This window comes from Danio rerio, chromosome 21 (assembly GCF_052040795.2).
Source record: "Danio rerio strain M-AB ecotype USA chromosome 21, GRCz13ab, whole genome shotgun sequence".
In the NCBI taxonomy this organism is placed as follows: Eukaryota; Metazoa; Chordata; class Actinopteri; order Cypriniformes; family Danionidae; genus Danio; species Danio rerio.
The window spans coordinates 25,901,030-25,920,014 of NC_141041.1; the positions used below are offsets into that span (position 1 = coordinate 25,901,030).

The 18,985-nt window shown below is 39.7% G+C and overlaps 1 protein-coding gene across 23 annotated transcripts in view; it reads right to left on the bottom strand.

The window, feature by feature from the left end:
- Positions 1-1,293: 1,293 nt before the first annotated feature.
- Positions 1,294-18,985, bottom strand: part of arhgap32b (Rho GTPase activating protein 32b) — a 138,815-nt gene continuing 121,123 nt past the window's right edge. For all 23 annotated transcript variants that reach the window (XM_087301311.1, XM_087301306.1, XM_087301301.1 and 20 more), the window contains 12 exons: positions 17,248-17,397; positions 15,099-15,201; positions 12,940-13,084; positions 12,290-12,372; positions 11,897-12,004; positions 11,614-11,759; positions 11,329-11,530; positions 11,041-11,186; positions 8,939-9,013; positions 8,094-8,849; positions 5,203-5,804; positions 1,294-4,925 (listed from right to left, as the gene is read on the bottom strand). In XM_087301311.1, coding sequence (XP_087157437.1) covers positions 2,691-4,925; positions 5,203-5,804; positions 8,094-8,849; positions 8,939-9,013; positions 11,041-11,186; positions 11,329-11,530; positions 11,614-11,759; positions 11,897-12,004; positions 12,290-12,372; positions 12,940-13,084; positions 15,099-15,201; positions 17,248-17,397 — 4,751 coding nt within the window. In that variant the 3' untranslated portion in view covers positions 1,294-2,690. The remainder of the gene's footprint in view (positions 4,926-5,202; positions 5,805-8,093; positions 8,850-8,938; positions 9,014-11,040; positions 11,187-11,328; positions 11,531-11,613; positions 11,760-11,896; positions 12,005-12,289; positions 12,373-12,939; positions 13,085-15,098; positions 15,202-17,247; positions 17,398-18,985) is intronic.

Genomic DNA, 18,985 nt, shown 5'->3' on the forward strand with positions numbered 1-18,985 from the left:
AGTATAATTTTATTTGGATGTTATAAATAGATTAAACGTGATATTAATTAGACCTATAATGTTACAAAATATTTCATTTAAACTTTTTAGTGGAATTCTGAGAAGAAAATATTATATATATATATAATTTCTAGTGCAACTGTGCTACCCAGTAGAACAAAACAGACCATAAGTGTCATTTTATTTTGTATATATTGAGATTTATACATCACGGGAAAGCTGAATAATTAAGCCTTCTGTTCATGTATAGTTTGTTTGGACAGTACAAAATACTGATATGCAACTATTGAAAATACCAAATCTGACGGTTAAAAAAAAATCTAAATACTGAGAGAGAAACGCCTTTAAATTTGTTTAAATAAAGTGCTTAGCAATGAACATTAGTAATCAAAAAATGTGGTTAGATGTATTTAGAGTATGCGTATCATAAAGTATCTTTACAGAATGTTGTTGCATACTATCCTAAAGATTTAGACATAAAAGAAAAATCAATAATTTTGAGGCACACAATGGTATTTTGGCAACTGAAAATAATCAAATACATCCAAAAACCTAAAACTGCAGTTGTATTAGAAATGCTGGCTTATTGAATACAGTTATGAACACAGTTGTGCTAGTTAATTGGGATTTTACTACACTAAAATGCAAGAAAAGGGATTCATTACTGGAAATAAAAAATCAGAAAGCATGAAATAGCTAATAATTAAATGCCATAAAGAATGGAATAAGTGACTCGTTTATTATTTTTTTTTCAGGCTAAGTTTTATTTTATGTTCAGAGGTGACACTGAAATTCTCCATTTGTTATCACAAATATATTTGAGCCATGGCTAAATGTGAACATACTATCAGTCATAGTCAACATATACTGTATGATAATACTTTCCTGGTATTACAGAAAGATGTTCAGCTAGGTGGCTCCTCGGGCAGATGAGTGGAGGTTTGAGGGAATAGAACCAAAAACTAGATTTACTAACAGCTTTTCAGATTAAAAATATCAAATCTTAATGAAGGTCTTTTTACAACAATCCATTTTGCAGACAAATTAAATCAAGACTGAAACTGTATTACACTACAGATTTATGTTGCACCACCAACAACAAAAAATGATAACAAAAGTGCATTCAAGGAGCAGGTGTCATTGAGACTGAAATTAATCTGATTTAATGGTGATACAAGCTTGATTTAATTAGTCTACGTTTAATGCTAAAGGTTTCGGGTCAAGTCTTCATGAGAAGAGTGCAAGAATGGAGATGCTTCATTAAAATGTTAGTTTGGTCCCATAAAAAAGAGGTTACATATGAGTGTCTTTATTTAATACACCCAACCATATTTTCACAGTCTAAAACAAACAAAAACAAGAGAAAACAGCATATTAAACGCCAATCAAACTGCTGGTGAACATAAGACTTGGCAAAACACAAAAACAGATGTTATCAGGGAATCAACCACAAACATACAAACTGTGAGCTTGGGCTCATTTGTATACTTATTACCAATATGAATTAAAGGCATTGTTATACAATAATAATTACTGTCTGACAGAACGGTAACATGCAATGACTTGGCAAAACTGGGTCCCCTGATCATTAACTGCCTTTTCCAATAACTAATATATAGGTTTATCTCCACCTGACAGGCTAATTCTGAGAGCAATAAAAATTGTCCTCATTGTGAAAGCACAAACTGTGCAGCCGAATGAAATGAACAACCTTTTTAGGTAAACAACTTCCCTTACAGAACGTCTATGTGAAATTTAGTAATGCGGCTTGTTACAAAATGTAAGTAAGGTGCTGGTCTAAAATCAGTCAGAAACATAATATAACTGCTAAATGCATCAAAAGCTCACATTTTTCTTAACATGGAGGGGAGAAATGGGTCCAAGTCACTTCACACTGGCTCTTTCACCTTTAAGCGTAGTCAAACAACTTCTTAATGAATACTTCTGCGATCCACATTTATCGCTTGGTCCCCCTAACAATAAAGAGCAACCTATCCAAGAAGAGTTCAGTCAAATCATGTCAAGCTTTCAAAGAAAGACAGTAAATCCAGTTGCTTGTGATAAAACCTAAATGAGTAATGGCACAGTTTGGACAAAATGAAGAATGCACATTTTGGTGCCCCCAGGCTGAAGGCAGAAATAAAGAATTGCATGTACCACCTTGTGTAAAATGAATGTAGGATGACTTAAACAGGGCTTCCCTTCCACTGTTACTGTAACATCCAGAAAGTACACAATATATATTTATATCAAGGTACACAGAACTGTTCTGTAAAAGATAAGATTACATGCATTTCTAAAATGCAAACCTTTACACTTCATTTATACCCAGTCCCAGACATTTTCAAAAATAATAAAACAAGAGTCCCTTATATCCAGTAGTACTTTTCAGATATACATAACTCGTCTGGTTATGACTCATGTACCATTTGTCAATATCACAGAGTATCTACAGTATCATAACAAGTTGTATCTCCATGTCAATGTTTAAACCAATGAAATTATGGTACATTCAGTTCGGTAAAAATTATGTTACACTTCTTTGTACATTTACAAAAAAAAACAAAGAAAAAGAAACGCAAACAGTCAGAAGGCAGTCCACTGTCCCGCAGAGGCTGCTGAACTTCAACTCAATTATTATTGACACCAACAATGTTCCAAATGTGTCTCTTTTGCGACTAAATGCCTGGTCACTCAGCATTTATCTCAGTCTCTGGCCTTTGCACTGAAAGCTCAGCTTGTATGAAGGCACCCTGTCCCAAGGCAGTGGAGTATGCACGATTACTGTGTGGAGTTGAGAAACCGGGGCTATGATAGGAACTGGAACAACCCCGATTTGCTAGCGTGGTTTGGGATTGAGGTACTGGATGATAGTCATCCAGGTTGTCGTAATGCGACTGCAAAGTAACGGTGCTTTGTCTCTGCCCCTGTGACTGATGGGAGTATGTTCCACTGTGGTCTCTATCTGAATTGTCTGGTAAATATGCAGGAAGACTGGACTGGTTGTAATGGTGCCGCTCTCGAACACTATGGGATCTCTCGGGCTTAGGTGGAGGAGCCGGCTTCACAGGAGCAGCTTGTTCATCTTCACTGGCACTGCTAGTGGCCTTCACCCTGCATATGTGGCGATCCAAATCAGACCTTTCATAACGTGCTTGAGCACTCCTGCTGTCCGAATGTTCCTGCCAATGTTTACCACTCAGTTGCTTTTCCCCTGGTTCAAACTTTGGGTCATGATGGCCACCCTCTGGTAAGTGCTGCCGGCTTAGTGGTGGAAGCTGGGATTGATGTGAATGTATAGACGAGTAGGTCCTAGAGCTGCCTTGCTTGGTGGTTTTCTCCCCCATTCCATTTCCTTGGCAGTGCTTCTCTGTTTCCATATACATTAGGACATCTGGATCAGAGATCAAGTGTCTGGGAGCATGCTGAGATCCAGGCACAACATTGTATCTGGCCTCTTTGCTCTCCGAGGACACCAATACAGTTTTTCCAGGATCTGATTTGCTGCGCAAATGTAACATGTCAACATCCACAGGCATGTAGGGTCCTACATTGTCGTATTGAGACATAACAGAACCCTTAACCTTTTGCCTTGCTCTGCTTTCCCTACGGATGGAGTGTATGCGCAGCCTTTCTGCCTCCTCTGGGTCCCATGCAAAGTAAATACTCCCTTTTGAACCACTGTAAGGTGGCATGTCCCTGCTTATGAAGCCATGCTCCTTTAAAGGAATAACATGCCGTGAAAGGTAGTGGTAGCCTCCAGATTTTGCTCCAGATCGAAGGAGAGGGGCACTGTCCCGACCACTGAAGGAATGGACGTGCCTTAAGCGGATAGTACCATAATGGTCCACATCATAGAAAGGGGATTCCAGAACGTGAGAGCCAGAGTAGGGGCTGTAGCGGTACTGAACTCTTCCATTTTCAAAATAAGGCTGCAGTTGTGTGACGTGATAGTCGACTTGAGATGATGGTTGGTGAGACTTGCAGTGGTAGATTGGGCGCTGGTAGTAAAATAACTCATCATCTGGTGGTACCTCAGTTCTGGTGACTGGCATTGAGCGAATAGCAGTGGGAGGCACATGTAAGGAGTGGACCCTGCGAATTGTTGGGTAGACGGTTGGTCCATCTGCTTGGCTGTAGCTATGGGAGTGGTGTAATGAGCTTGGAGAGATGTACTCACTTCTAAGTGAACCACGAGATTTGATAGACTGGTGGTAGGATCTAGGTCCAATTGTATTGTATCGACCATCCCCATGACCTCTGTAGGAAATGTGTGGCTCTGATTTTGACACGTAAGAAATGTGAGGTGGAACACTCTCTGGCCGGTAATGGTACCCCACTGTAGCCTGACCTGAAGGGGTTACCCGCTGATGGTAATATGCCTCTGTGGTGGGGTCCAGTAAGGCTGCCTCCCCTTTTGTGTGATAAAGATAACCTGACTGATGAGTAGACGATCTGCGGTGAGGCGGATGAGACTGTGGGGGAGTCTCCTCTACTGATCCCCTCATGGATGTCTCTAACATGGCATGAAAGTTGGCAGGGTTTGCAGCCTCGGTGTTGCAAAGTGCAGCTGCTGCTAGTTTACTTTCAATCGAGCGAATAGGGGGTGTTGGTGGTGTCACTCCCTGAGTGTGGTGTTGTTGAGAAGCACTATCTCCTTTTGGATGGACAGGCTTTATGGCTTCCCATGGTTTTTCCACAGGATCATGAGGTGCTGCCAGGGTTGGTGCAACTCTAGCATTGGGCTGTGATCTGGGCTGAGACTGTGGCTGTGCTTGTGACTGAGGAAGAGGCTGAACTTGAGGTTGAGACCGAAATGCAGTATGAGGTTGCGTCTGCATTTGAGGCTGAGGCTGAAGAATTGCCACTGGTTGATCTGGCACCTTGTTTGGTTTTGGTGGCAGGACTGTTTCAGGCATATGGATCTAAGAATAAAGCCAGAACAAACACTGTTAGGTGGCTTACATCAATCATTTTGGCATTCATATTCATATGATTTAAGTTATGATACCAATACTAGTTAATAATTGTTTTATGCAAATTTTAACATGAAGCTTTTGAACCAAAATATATCTCTTTGAAGTGCAAGTGAGCTAACAGCACTACTGCATAACATGTTTAAGATTAAAGACTTGCCTTACAAGCATTTAGATTTTATGGATTTTTTTTGTGGTGAAATATAGATTTATTGCCATTGCTTACCTCAGAGGTGGGTTGTTGAATGACAGCATCCTTACTGCTGATGGTTGAAGTGGTGGTTGTGGTGGTGGTTTTTGCTGTGCTCACAGGTGTCTGACCGACAGCAGGCTGCTGTTTTTCTGGACTTTTTTGTGTTTGAGAAACATGAGAAGTCAGACAAGAGGGCATAGCACTCTGGCTTGGGGTCTCTGGTGAGATTACATCCTGGCTGTTGCATGAAATGCTGGATGGCTTCCCACTATCAGCTGTGGTGAGGTGCAGACTGACTGAGCGAGTCATTTTTTCAGGTGGAGTGGAGGGTGGTGAAGACAAAGGAACCGATTTATTTGATGATTCTACTGCAGTTTCCTCCTCGGATGGCTGTGATGGCAAGGAAGAAGGCAGCGGCCAGTCCAGGGTCTCCAATAACTCTTGAGGCCTAAGAGGGGATACTGGTGTAGGGGGTCCAGAGGATTGCTTCTGAGAAAGAATGGTGGCCTGCTGGGCAGATTCAGCTAGAGCTAGTGCAAGCATGCGGGCAGCGTTCTTTGGTGGGGGAGGGGGAGGGACGAGGGACACAGAGCTGACAGGGACATTGCCCTTTGGAGAGTCCAAAGCTACGGCTCCTACAGATGGACAAAACAGAGGGAACTCAAACAAGGAGAAGGCAGGCTAATTTTCACGATAAGGTAAGAGAAGGGAAATGTTAAATTTCTACAGATCGTGAAAAGATTTCTCTACATTGAGGGCACTCGTGCAAAGCATTACAGGTAAAAGCCTGGTGAACTAAACCTGAAAAAACAAAATAATTTAATAGTGAAATATTAACCCACTGTAGTTTGGAAGATCATTTCACAGAGGAATCATAATAAAAGATGAACAATTGAATTAATAAAATATTTAAGAAAAAAGCATGCTTTGTCAAATTGACTAGTTTTGTCACAAATTAACCCATCAAGCAGTTTTCTAATTATAACTTGACAGGTCTATCAGCCTGACATTTTTATTGTATTTTAATACAGAGATTAAACAATACTCATCCTAGAAGTAGGGCTGTGCGATATGGGCATAATAAACTGGTCAAGATTTTCTTGAACAAGATTGCGATTTAGATTTTAATCACAATTTTTGTCAAAGACAGACTGAATCTGTGTTTACAGTGTGAATCTGAAATATATTTCAAAAAGAAAACAATTAGATATTTCTCAAAGAACAGTAACGTGTCCCTAAAACGGACAAAAGTCTTAATTTTTTTTATAAAAATCACCTCTTGAACAGAGCTATGGCAAAACAAATAAATAAGACTACCGTGTGTGTGTGTGTGTGTGTGTGTGTGTACGTGTGTGTGCTTGTACGTCGCCAAACTCAAGGCTCTGATGTTTTGCTTGACCAAATATCAGAAGTAGTTACACTTGTGTCTACAGATTTGTATGGACATACATAAATCGTAAACCTCTTTGTGACGCTGTCGTGAAATATGCCATTCACATATCATGTCTTTTGCATGTACAACAGAGATGCGTGGATTGCCTGTGCATATTGAATGTGCGTGTATTCCAGCCGCACCTAGTTGAAAACATCTCTCTTTTTTTAGACAAACTTAAAATTGAACTTTGCAGAATGCTGCACCGCGAATCACGTAAAAAAAAGCTGACTCATCAGCTTCATGCTTCGTTTGGAATATGCACAATCCGATTACCTTAGACAAACACAAGACACCCGAACACCAAGTGCTTTTTAATTCTCTCCATGAATAAAACTTGTATTGGATCTGCAGTGATGTTTAATAGCTTGTCATTCTCGGAGAAAATGGTTGATAAGCGCGACCGCAAAGCACGTTGAAAATGCTATGCTGAAGGAAGTAGGTGCTTTCACACTAGCACTTTCAGTCTGCACCCGGGTTTGTTTGACATCAGAGTATGGTACGTTTAGTTACTGTGAACGTGTCTTCTGAACTTTGGTGCGCACCCACAAACCGTACCCGAGTCCGCCTGAAAGAGGTGATCTAGGGTACGGTTCACGCGAACTCTGGTCCGGTACTTCTAGTATGAATGTAATTGTACCTAATACCCGAAGTGAACCTCCAACAGTAAAACAAACTATTGTTTTCATAACATTCATTCGTGTATGTGTTTCTCTGTGTATCACGTGCTGTACGTTGGTGACAGGTGGGACTGAGCCAGGGCAAGCACAATGATAATTGTCTCTGCTTGTCTCCTCCAAAAACAGCTTCTGCAGACATTGCGTGATGTTCTAAATGTTTGTAATATGTTTGTGACAGATGGACACGACTCGTTTTCTGCATATCTAAAACCAAAAGATTCAGTAAAAGCAGAATGACCGTGATATGTGGACATCTTTCCATTTTGATGCTTTGCTTTTGTGTCAGTCACCTAGCAACAACCATACACAAAACAGCAGCTTGATAAAGCAAGGGTTCAGAAGGAAAAATGACGGTGTGAAATACCAACCGAGAAGGTGGCAAAGGGGGACAATCGGACTTGGGTACAGTCCAGACAATTGAACCAAGCGTGAAAGCACCATCAGATGCAACTTATGACTGACTTACAAATTATCTGGTTCTGCAATACATCAGCCTTCCTGTATCCAAACTAATTCCACAGCACAGTAGTTGACTTTTTGGCATCAAGTCCCCCTCTGTTAATCTCACCCATACGCAGGCTATTCAGTCTCCTGTTCTGTTTAGATGTGCTGCGTTATGATTAAATATGATTATGTTAAAATAGCATACTGCGTCAAAATCGTGCATGTGCAAAGCGCAAATTTGATACGATTTCAATTAATCGCACAGCCCTACCTAGAAGAGGTATAAAGTATTTTATGAAAAACAAAAATATTAACAAATCACCAAGTAACAATCTAAATTTAAATGCCTGTGTTTAAGTTCAGCTTACCTGGCTGTTCTTGAGAGCAGGTGACCTGTGGTGGTTGTGAACATTCAATGCTCGATATGTCTTTACTCTCAAAGGTAGCAGCTTTAGAAAGAAGCTCTTGTTGAATGGCTTCACTCAGGGGCAGATCGGTGGTTCTTGACAGAGAGCTCAATTTTGTAGGAGAGTCGAGTGGAGATGGAGGGGAAGAGGGCTGAAGCACAGTGCTCTCTGGTCCTTTCATTATCACGGAGGCAGCTGATTCAGAGATGCTTGGAGGAGAAACAACTGCTGACATCTCGGTGCTTTCAACAGACTGAACTGGAGTTTTCTCAGAGAAAGATGTAAGGAGCAGTTTATGTTTATCCTTTAAGGCTGTACTGTGGTCTGGAGACAAAAACCGGCTCGTAACTTTAGCTCGGACTGGCGAGACTGACTCTGAGCCACTGGCAGGGCTCCTTTTTAGACTGCTTGTATCTGCGTCAATTGAGAAAATCGAAGTTTCTGCCAGAGGAAGGCTACATTGGAAAGACATGGGGTCAAAGTCTAAAGAGGCCATGCCAATGTCAGGGGGGCTCAGATCCACATCATCAGCGGAGCGTGGTGGGGAGATGAGAGCAGGCACACAGATTGGACCATCATCCCCATCACTGTCTCCATGACCTAGGTTGTCGTACGAGTTACAGTGCTGTCTGGTATCCAGAAGGTCACCATTGAATGAAGCAGAGAGGGCATCACTGCTGGAGCGAGGTCTGCGGGGCCTATACACTTTAGACTCTCCTACGTTAAGGGAAAAACAGATAGTCCAGCATTAAACAAGATCCAGTTTACAAGGCTGAGATAATTTCTTAGCTATAAAAATCTATTACCTTCAACATTATGTAGAGAGGTGAGAGACTCTTCACTTTTGGCTGACCGAAGAGTACCAGTGTCTCCTCTTCCTCCTTAACCGAGAAAAAAAAATACAATGTACTTTATACAATAATTAATTATGATAAACCTATGTAATAATTGAAAATGTATTTAAGCAGTGATCAAACACATACTGCAACAGTGCTTTTAGACAGCCATAGTTTGATTTGTTCAATAAGGTATATGCAAAATAACTTTTAATTATGCAGCAACCAGGGTCAAGTGCATCCGGTAAACTGTATGCAATTACAAAATCAGTAATTAAAGGTTTGTTTTCTTCAAAAATAAAAGCTAGTCACTGCCTGACTGATATACAATATAAAGTGGGTCTCAGAATGTACAAGAATCACTGCATTAAATGACATTTTCCCACGCCATGTCTTTAAAATATGAACATTTATTTTACTCCAGTATTTTCAATGGAGTTTCTGCACTCACCTGCTGATCCTGACTGGCACATGCATGTAAACTTTACATTTCGTTTTACGGCTGAACAACTAAATGAATGCTGAAGTCTATTTAACATTTACACATAGCAGTAATCCTGACAAGTTCAAAATCCAGAAAAGGGGGGGGGGGTTACACAACTGTGTTCTTGAAGCTTTATTTGACCACAGTTGAACCACTGAAGCCACATGAAATGTTTTAACAATTTTTTGGTTCTTTTTCTGAACTTTGAATGTCTTATGGCCACAGCCATATTACCCTGCAGCCCAAGACCCTCCAAAGGATGCAGACTTCAAAGGTGAATCCTTCGAAGTCCACACAGGCCAAACTGAGCATTTTGAGATGAGACGATCTAGCCTACAGAGGACAGATCTCATCACCAAGCAACCGTAACAGTTGCTGTTAACAAGCGGTAATACAATTTGTAATAACTTGTAATAAGTGATTTAAAAACTTATTGTAAGCGATCTAAAGGCAAAACAAGGTTTATAAAAGCTGGAAATATATTTCCTTTGATTCATACATGTACACATGAACATGTAAACAGTCTATAAAATCACTCTTTCATAAAACATGTCATACTCTTCTTGTTTTTTAACATGTGTTTACATATCTATGTAAAATAAACATAATTCATACATTTAAACCGAAGTTTTCGTTTAAAAGAGCCCTGCTGTTATCAGTGTACAATAAATCTTGGGAAGTTCGAAGCCACGAAATATCCACTGGTTGTGTTCTTCATTACCTGGGAAAACGAAGGACACATTTGGTGGCTGCGTTTAAAAGCTTTCAAATTTTTTTTCAATTAGGCAGCCTTCATCGTGCTGCGATGGCGCAGCGCACTTTAAATGCATCCTTCAGAGGATGCAGCCTCTGAAATGAGACACAGCTTCTGAAGCTATGCAGGGCTGAGCCTGGTCAGTACCTGGATGGGAGACCACATGGAATAACTAGGTTGCTATTGGAAATAGTAATAGTCTGCTTGAGTCCTAATGCACTAGTAAAAGTGAAGGGGACACCATATTGTCAGTGAGCGCCGTCTTTCGGATTAAATGTTAAACCGAGGTCCTGACTCTCTGTGGTCATTAAAAAAATCCCATGGCACTTCTCGTAAAGAGTAGGGGTGTAACCCCAGTACCCTCCATCATCCACTTTAACCGTCATGGCCTACCAATCATCCCCATCCACCAAATTGGCTCTATCACTGTCTCTCCACTCCACCAATATCTGAAGTGTGGTGAGTGGACTGGCGCTGTTGTCCTGTGGCTGCCGTCACATCATCAAAATGGATGCTGCACACTGGTGGTGGTTTGGAGAGACCAGCCCTTACATGATAAAAGCGCTATATAAATACACATTACATTGCAGTCTATAAAAGATAGAGGAGCACTTAGATTTCATATAAAATATCTTCATGTATGTTTTAAAAATGAACAAAGGTGTCTGGGGATTGGAATGACAAAGGGTAAGTTATTAATGACAGAAAGGTCATTTTTTCAGTTAATCCTTTAATCAAGATCATGTACGATCTGAAAAAAGGCCTGATTAACCTCTGTGTTTATTTTGTGATCATGAATTTTGTGATCATCTAAAAGTCTGAGGCTGAACTTACCAGCCAGTGCCATAGCCTTGAGTTCATTTGGTTCACTGGGATTACGCTGTAGTTTGCGTTTCGACATTGAAGAAGACTTGCCCAGGTTGAAAAAAGAACGCCAACTGCCAACTGGAGACTTCTTAGACTTCATGGGCTGCCTCTTCCTAGTAAACAAATGATAAACAGTTTTAAAAAAATGCATCTCTATGTGATTAACAGGCACATAACTCAACTTTTTATGACAACATTAAAAAAGCCAAAACACAGACCTTGACATGGATAAAGATTTAAAATCTGGCAGTATACCTCTCAGTAGGGAATTCTATGACTGTGTGGAATTTTCCTTGTAATGCTGCAGGACCCTCTCCGACCTCTATGTACTTGCTGTCTGCAGTGATGGGTGAGTTGATCTGGGCCTGTGTGCGTGCCTGTGCCTCTTCTAGAGTTAGCAGCTTTGTGGATGGAGACGGTACTAGCAAAGACTTAGGCCGAGACAAAGAGTTGTGTCCTAAGACGACAAATAAATGTTAGATGACTACATAGCACTTAAAAAAGATTCTGCCAAAATCAGCATATTTCCATATAGCACACCTGTTCCCTCTCGAATAAGAGAGCTCAGTTTGGGACTGAAGAGAACATCCACATGATTCAGGATGAACTCCACCACAACCGATTGTATTCGTACTTCCATGAAGGCTGCTGTCCCACTGAAGCAAGCAGATTCTATTTGCTTTGACCTTGTAAAGTAATGAAAAAACAAATAAAAATAAATCAAGATTAGCAATGAACACTAATATTTACGTTTTTTTTTAGAAATTCATACTTCAGCGTAACTTTTAATATTTATATTACAGTTGCACCAAGTAGATCTTACCTCAGTAAGTTGGGGGCCCAAACGATGGCCAAATTTTTAGTATGCATGTTCGTTACATAGCTGAAGGTTGCCAAGTGTGAAAGATGCCTCATAAGAAACTCAAGGGTTCTACAAAAGAATGATAAATACTAAACATTAAAACTTCAGATCCACTAAAAATCAGAGGCCAACTAAAATCTGCATAATAAATATGACTCTTGAGCATGCTCATTTAATGAACAATGTTGTAATAACAGCCTCTAATTTCCACAGTCATCAATATACTTGAAGTACATTAGTAGTATGATTGGTACGTGAAATGCATTAGGTTATTAAAAAGGCCGTATCATTTGAAAAATGAGAACTGCGGGTCCTCTTGCTAGCAGCAGAGGGCACTGTGGTCATTTAACAAACCTATAATGCGGAGGCGGCAGCTGCTGAATGACGTCATGTATTTTGATCAGCCTCTCCTCGTCTGTGGCTGCTGACACAGCCTCCTAAAAAGGAGAAGAGCGGGTGTAAATCAGGGTCACTGCATCTAGAGTGGCTTGAACAAATGAAAATACTCTCAAAGCCATGTTCACACTGTACTGCTGAGTGGACAAAAGCGCATGGGGTCAGTCTTCTTTCCAGTGCATTATAGTTTCACTGCTTCCATAGCAACCTGAAAATATCAATGCACTCTATTTTGGCCTCTTTTTATTTCAATTGCAGAGACTTATCTGGAGATGCTGCAAATGTCAGGGCTTTGTTTGCCATGCAGATGAACTCCTTGTGAAGCAGGGCTCTAAGAAACAAGCAATTCATTTTGCATACTCGTTACGGCAATCAATAGAATGGACAACCTGAAGCCTTTAATGACTACTATGTTGTTTTGCCACACTCGGAAAAGAGACCCATGCATATTATTCCGCCAAGAACTAAAAAGGTTTTGATATCATAAGTATGGCTTGGTTGTTATGGTATAATAGATGTTCTCAGCTGGAGCTATTTGTATGACAAAGAGTGTGCGTGTCTGAGAAAAGGCTTTTTTAACAGCCTGTAGTTTTGGGATAAACGCTTACCGAGAATTTCTCGTACAGCTGGTAGGTGAGAAGTGGGTTGGGAAGCTCTCGAAAGTAGAGCTTGCACAGGGAGCCCACGCAGTGTATATCCTGAATGTAAACATCTTTTGTCAGATCTGGGATCTGTTCAGAATCAAACTCGTGCCTAGAGAGAGAGAGAGAGAAAGAAAGAGAGAGAGAGAGAGAGAGAGAGAGAGAGAGGGGGGGGGGGGGTAAGTGAGTGAATAAGGACTAATACTGTTTTTTAATGATAAATGACAATATCTGAGACTGTTTAACTTTTAAATTTTTTATTAAATCAAATGAAACAAAATTACTGCAATAAAATACTTTTATTTTATGCACACAGAATGTGTTAAAGGGGTGGTTTACTACGATATCACACTTTAAACTTTAGTTGATGTGTAATGTACTGTATCTGTGTGAACATGAACAACATCTCTGAATGTAAGATGCTTAAAGTTCAATGCAAAGGGAGACATTAGCCCCTTTCACACAGTGATACCGGTAAATATCTGGAAAATTTCCGGAACGACTTTACCGGTATATTAAAAAAAACGCTGTTCACACAGGCGAGGACGTTACGGACATTTTCCGGAAAAGAGCATTCACACATCCATTCCAAAATACCGGTAAATTCTGACATTATTCACCACAAATGAGCTTTAAACGGCTGCGCTTGTATTTGTAAACATTTGACTACATTACAAACTCTGTGGATGATCAATATTGTGAACAACTTTCGCAGGATCACTTTCGCATATCGAGATGTTCATTATATGTGCATGTGCAGGCGCTCAAAGGCTGTTTCACAGGCACATGCAAAGCTTAAAGGTAAACAAACAACGGCTTATCATAAGCATCTCATCAATGATTATTTACACGGTTGGCATTAAGAAGAACATATAAACGTGATCTGACTAACTTCTAGCAGCTAAATGTGTCTGGAAAAATATTCTTTTTCCATAAAAAAGGCTTTTATTCTCATAAACCGCGCGGACGTAAATGCGTCTGACTGTTGTGATTGGCTAAAGCAGACATCTCACGTCAGCACGTTCTAGACGTGCACGCGCTTATTACGGCAATCTTCCTTCTGCATTCACACAGCGCAGCATTCCGGCAAATTGACCGGTAATGTTACAACTTCTCTTTCCGGAAAATAGCCAGAACTAATTTACCGGTATTTTCAAAAAGGACCTGTTCACACATACAACCACATACAAATGTCTGTATGTGTGAAAGGGGCTATTGGCTTTACAGAGTTAGCTTAGCAAAGTCTACAGCGAACGAAGTTTGGAGACTACAAAAAATACATCCGGGCTAGTGAGATCACAAGCGCTTCAGCTTATGCACCCCACGCATCGAAGGGGCATGGCCAGAGGCGCTGTAATGTTATAAGAGACATTTCCTGGTGATGTGGAGCTAATCTGTAAAACCATAGACCTTTATCTACAGGTAGATTATAAATATGGAAACTGTGTTCATCATAGCTGAAAGCAACATCATGTTTGCTGGCCTCACGCATCTCGCAGGCCTGTCAGTCATTCAGCATCTAACCATAAAGGGTTAAACAAATAATGCACAGCATTACTACAATTACGGAAAAGTTCGCTCTTTACAATTTACATAAATTTTATGCAAATAAATTATGTTATGTGATTATGACCCGCTATAAAAAACTGGAGGTTTCGAATGCAAAGCTGAAATGTAGCCGTGGCAGGAATGAGTTTGTGTGGAAGAATGAATGTAGCGGAAACCAATCAGGTATATATATATATATATATATATATATATATATATATATATATATATATATATATATATATATATATATATATATATATATATATATATATATATTTATGTATATAAAAATGAAAATCATAACTTTTGGCATGTCTGTTAGTACATTGGAAAGTAAGCAGGAAGACAAAGTAACCAAGCTAACAAGTAAACTTTTCTTAGACAGGATAATAAATCCCCCATCTAATCTCTCTCATCCTTTCATTTCCTTCTGTATTGGAGAATACAAACATTTCCATTACAAAATGTAATTAGCAACGGCTTAATATTCAGCCAGTGCATTGAGAGTTTCTCAAGCAGTGTGATAAATCCCTATCTCTGCTACTTGCAATTAAGGGAGTGTGTTTATGTCCTACCGCAGCTTCTGAATGTTGGAGGCGATCCCAGAGAGACGATACATTCCATCAACCACTCCATGCTTCTCAATGAACTCGGTGCAGCTCTTGAGTACCTGGGGGACTAGAGGTTTAGACAACATGTTAGCGGAGCATCCCTTTTGGCATACAATGTTTAAAACTTGTCAAAATGCCAGCAGAGAAAGATTAAAGACTCTTTCGTGCAGTACATTTCTGGAATTGTTAAACTTTGATAATGGTTAAAGCACATTGTGAGGTGTATTTCTATGTTTGCATTAATTCCAGTGGCATAAGACAAACTCCAGAGCTCCAGTGTGACCTTGCGATGCTTCGCCCTGAGGAATCAGTTACAGAGAACCCTGACTGGCCTCTAGTCTTGACAAACATTATCCGGCAGATGATTGAGTCCAAGTTTCTCAAAGGCAGCTGTTCATCTACATTCCTTTCATAGCAGTCTAGAGCACAAAATCCACTTAAATGCAGGGAACAAATCTGTCCCTGAGACATTTCGAAAACTTAAACTTGAATGATGATGATCAGGGGCCACAGTTAGTGTTTTCGGTAAGCTGATTGAGCGGTCACTTGCCCTTTAGTGTCAATTGATCATGTACTTTGGATGGTTGAATTGTTTATGCAGAGAGGGTGGGCAAAATCTACTGCATCACACCCTTATATACATTTATGAACTTAAGAAAACAACAAAAATATTTTAAACAAATACACTACAAACAATAGTTATTGGATTTGATGTGAAGATTTATGAAACAAGTCTCTTATGCCCGATACAGACAGGGCTTTAGCATCAACTTTTCCCATTTACTTTGAAAAGGTGACGTCAAGTGTTGCCAACTAAATTGTGGATCCGTTGGCACCGCATCAGCAGCTTTGCTTACTGCAGAAGTTGAGAATTTCTCAACTTTCCAAGCGCCAACAGAAGCGTCAGCCAAACAGATCACTTAATGCAAATACCCCAGCTCAGACAGTAGCCGATCGCGGATTAAGTTCATTGGCTAACGCTGCTATGATAATCGTGTCAGCCCCAACTTAAGACACGCACTCCGTCAAACGTTGACGCTGGAGCCCTGTGTGAAGTCCCTGGGCGTTAGGCTCACATAGGTTGCAATTATTTATTACTTTAAAACCAAGTAATATAAAACAATTAATTTAATATACTTCACTTGGTGTGCAGGAATTACTTCTTCAAAAGAAAAGAAATTATTTTATGAATCGTTTTTTATCTTAATTTCATATTAATGATTTATTTAAAACTCAGGATTAACGTATTTTTAAAAGACGGCGTAAAATGGAATTAAATGACCTAAAATAGACTCCTTTTAGTCCTTTGAAAAATGCAGCAAATGACATTAGAGACAATAACCCCGTAATGAAATACTTTTCAAGAGAATAGGTACATTGCAGCGATGTCTACAGAGCCTTAAGTTCCTATGACTGATCCATGCTAATGACTTGGTTCTTGAACAAAGTGTTTAGCCATGTCGTCTCACGTTCCTCTGAGATCAGAGTGTCTGAGACGAAGAGTACACAATCTGCCATTACTCGCTTTACAAACACATTAAAGCAGTGTTTGCTCATGGGTGGGAGAGGACGGTTTAGATCCAAGTAGTAAACCTGAGGACTATCTAAACAGCCCCAACAACAGGTGACCTTTTGTTGAAACACATTTCTAAAGGAAACCAGGATTTTCTGCTTTAAGGATACTTGCATCCTCAGGGAAAGAATGTCCATTCTGAAGCATTTTAATAAAAGCCATGCTTTTTTTCTCCCTTCTAACTGTAATGGTCGAGCAGTCACACCAAGTTGCGTGGATCCTGTTTGAAAAGGACAAGGCTTAGATTGTAAGGGCAGGCAATGGCTCAGAGAGGATTGAAGTCAAACAAATGGAGCAAATGCTGAAGGCTGCCAGGGAGCTTTGAATCAATGGGGAAGAAATCTCTAGACACGGCCCCCTAACCATTCCTTCTGACCTTTAGACCCCTTTAAGCCAATCGGTTTCCATCGCAACCCATGCAGACAGATCCAAGGGTGATTCAAGGGGAGGGATGTTTAGCTTTGGTTTCAAGCCCACCCACACTGTCAAAGACCAGTGTCAAGCACTGTCTGAAGCATGACAAAACAGGGCAAAACTCACCATCATGGCCAGAGTTGAGGAGATGCTCTCCTAGGTCACAGCCGAACACCCTCTCCCTGAGGATACCTCTTTGCTTCAGCTTCTGCTTGGTCGGCCTGGACTTCATGAATGTGCGCAGAAAAGTGATCAGTTTCCCGTGTTTCTTGGATACTGAAAAAAGAAATCAAATTTGAAAATGTAATAAATACAGAACATAATAATGTCAGAGAATAGCGCAAACAGTGCAACCATAAATGACCTAAAGAAAATCTGGCTTAGTGCCAGCCACATCATGTGAGGAAGCCAAGATCTAATATAATGAAAAGTAAAAGCACTGGGTTGGATGAGAATAATAGGTTTATGTATTAACCCTGAACCTTTAACTGAAGGAATTTCCCAAATCCCACATTCAATTGCTGCTTGAATAACCTAGATCACAAATGCTGTTTCGCCCACTGAGCAGAATTACTTGATTCGCCTAAATTCCATTGACTGATGTGCATCCTGCATGTCTGGGTATTTGCTGTACATCTGGTAAAGCATTTAAGCATTTTATTGCCTGTGGAACAAAAAAGTTGTTGTAAAGATCAAAGGATAGTATCATTTAATCAACCGTCAAAAGGTCCTGGTATGCAGTTTAAGACCTTTTTTAAGACTCTTTCCATACGTGTAAAGACCTCATCGCCACTTTAGGTTTTACCCGGTAACATTGGCAATATTTTAATATACAGTGCATTTACTAAATACTGATTGTAACAAACGTATTTTAAACTATAACATTATTCATAAACTGAATAAAAATGCTAATTGGCACCTGTAGAACTCTAGGATTTTATTGATTTCATAAACTACACAGCAGCCCGATATTCAGATAAAACTCAGGCGAACTTTAGCATACAACTATACATTGTAGAACCAAAACTTATACAAAATTTAATACCTTGTAAAAAAAAAAAAGCATTAAAGATTTTAATAATTTTTAAAGGGCCTTACATTTATCTAAATTGATTTATCAACTTTTAATTCTATTTAAGACCCCATGGACACACTGTCTCAATGCAGTACACACTGCCGAGAACCACATGTATATAAATAAGATGATTAAAAGTTCACTTTAATTTCAACAATAAATATGCCAGTTAGAGTTTAGGTTTTCTTGTGGATCTCAATGTATTGAACAGAGGAAGGCGGAGCCTCAGAGCCACACCTACTCAATCACCACGACCAATGACAGCTCATTTCCTAACTGAATAAACAATTCTGCTTTGACAAGCTGTTTTAAACTCCGGAAGCAAACTCTATACAAAGTATGTTTTGACTTGACTTTGTTAAAGACTACACCAGTTCATGCTTACATTTTGCTTCAAGAATTATAAAGGCCCTAAGAGCTCAGAGTTTGGACGTATAAAGCCTGATGATGAGTAGCTGACATACAACATCTGTGAAAGTCTTCAATAAAGTAATAAATGTTTCCTTTTATTTAGTTTTTGAAGGAGGCCAAGCAGGAAGGACATCTCAAGCTGTTTGGACACCAAAGAAGCTTTGGTTGACATTACACACACTGACAGAAACTGCCATATTTAAAAAAAAAAAAAAAAAAAAAAAACCTGACCTAGAATTAGTTTGAGAAAATCTTGAATGCCACAGAGGAAAAGTATCAAGAACGAAATTCCAAGAATGTGACAGTATCAATTCAACTCATCTTTATTTCTATAGCACTTTTACTTTGTATATTGTGTCAAAGCAGTTTAACATAGAT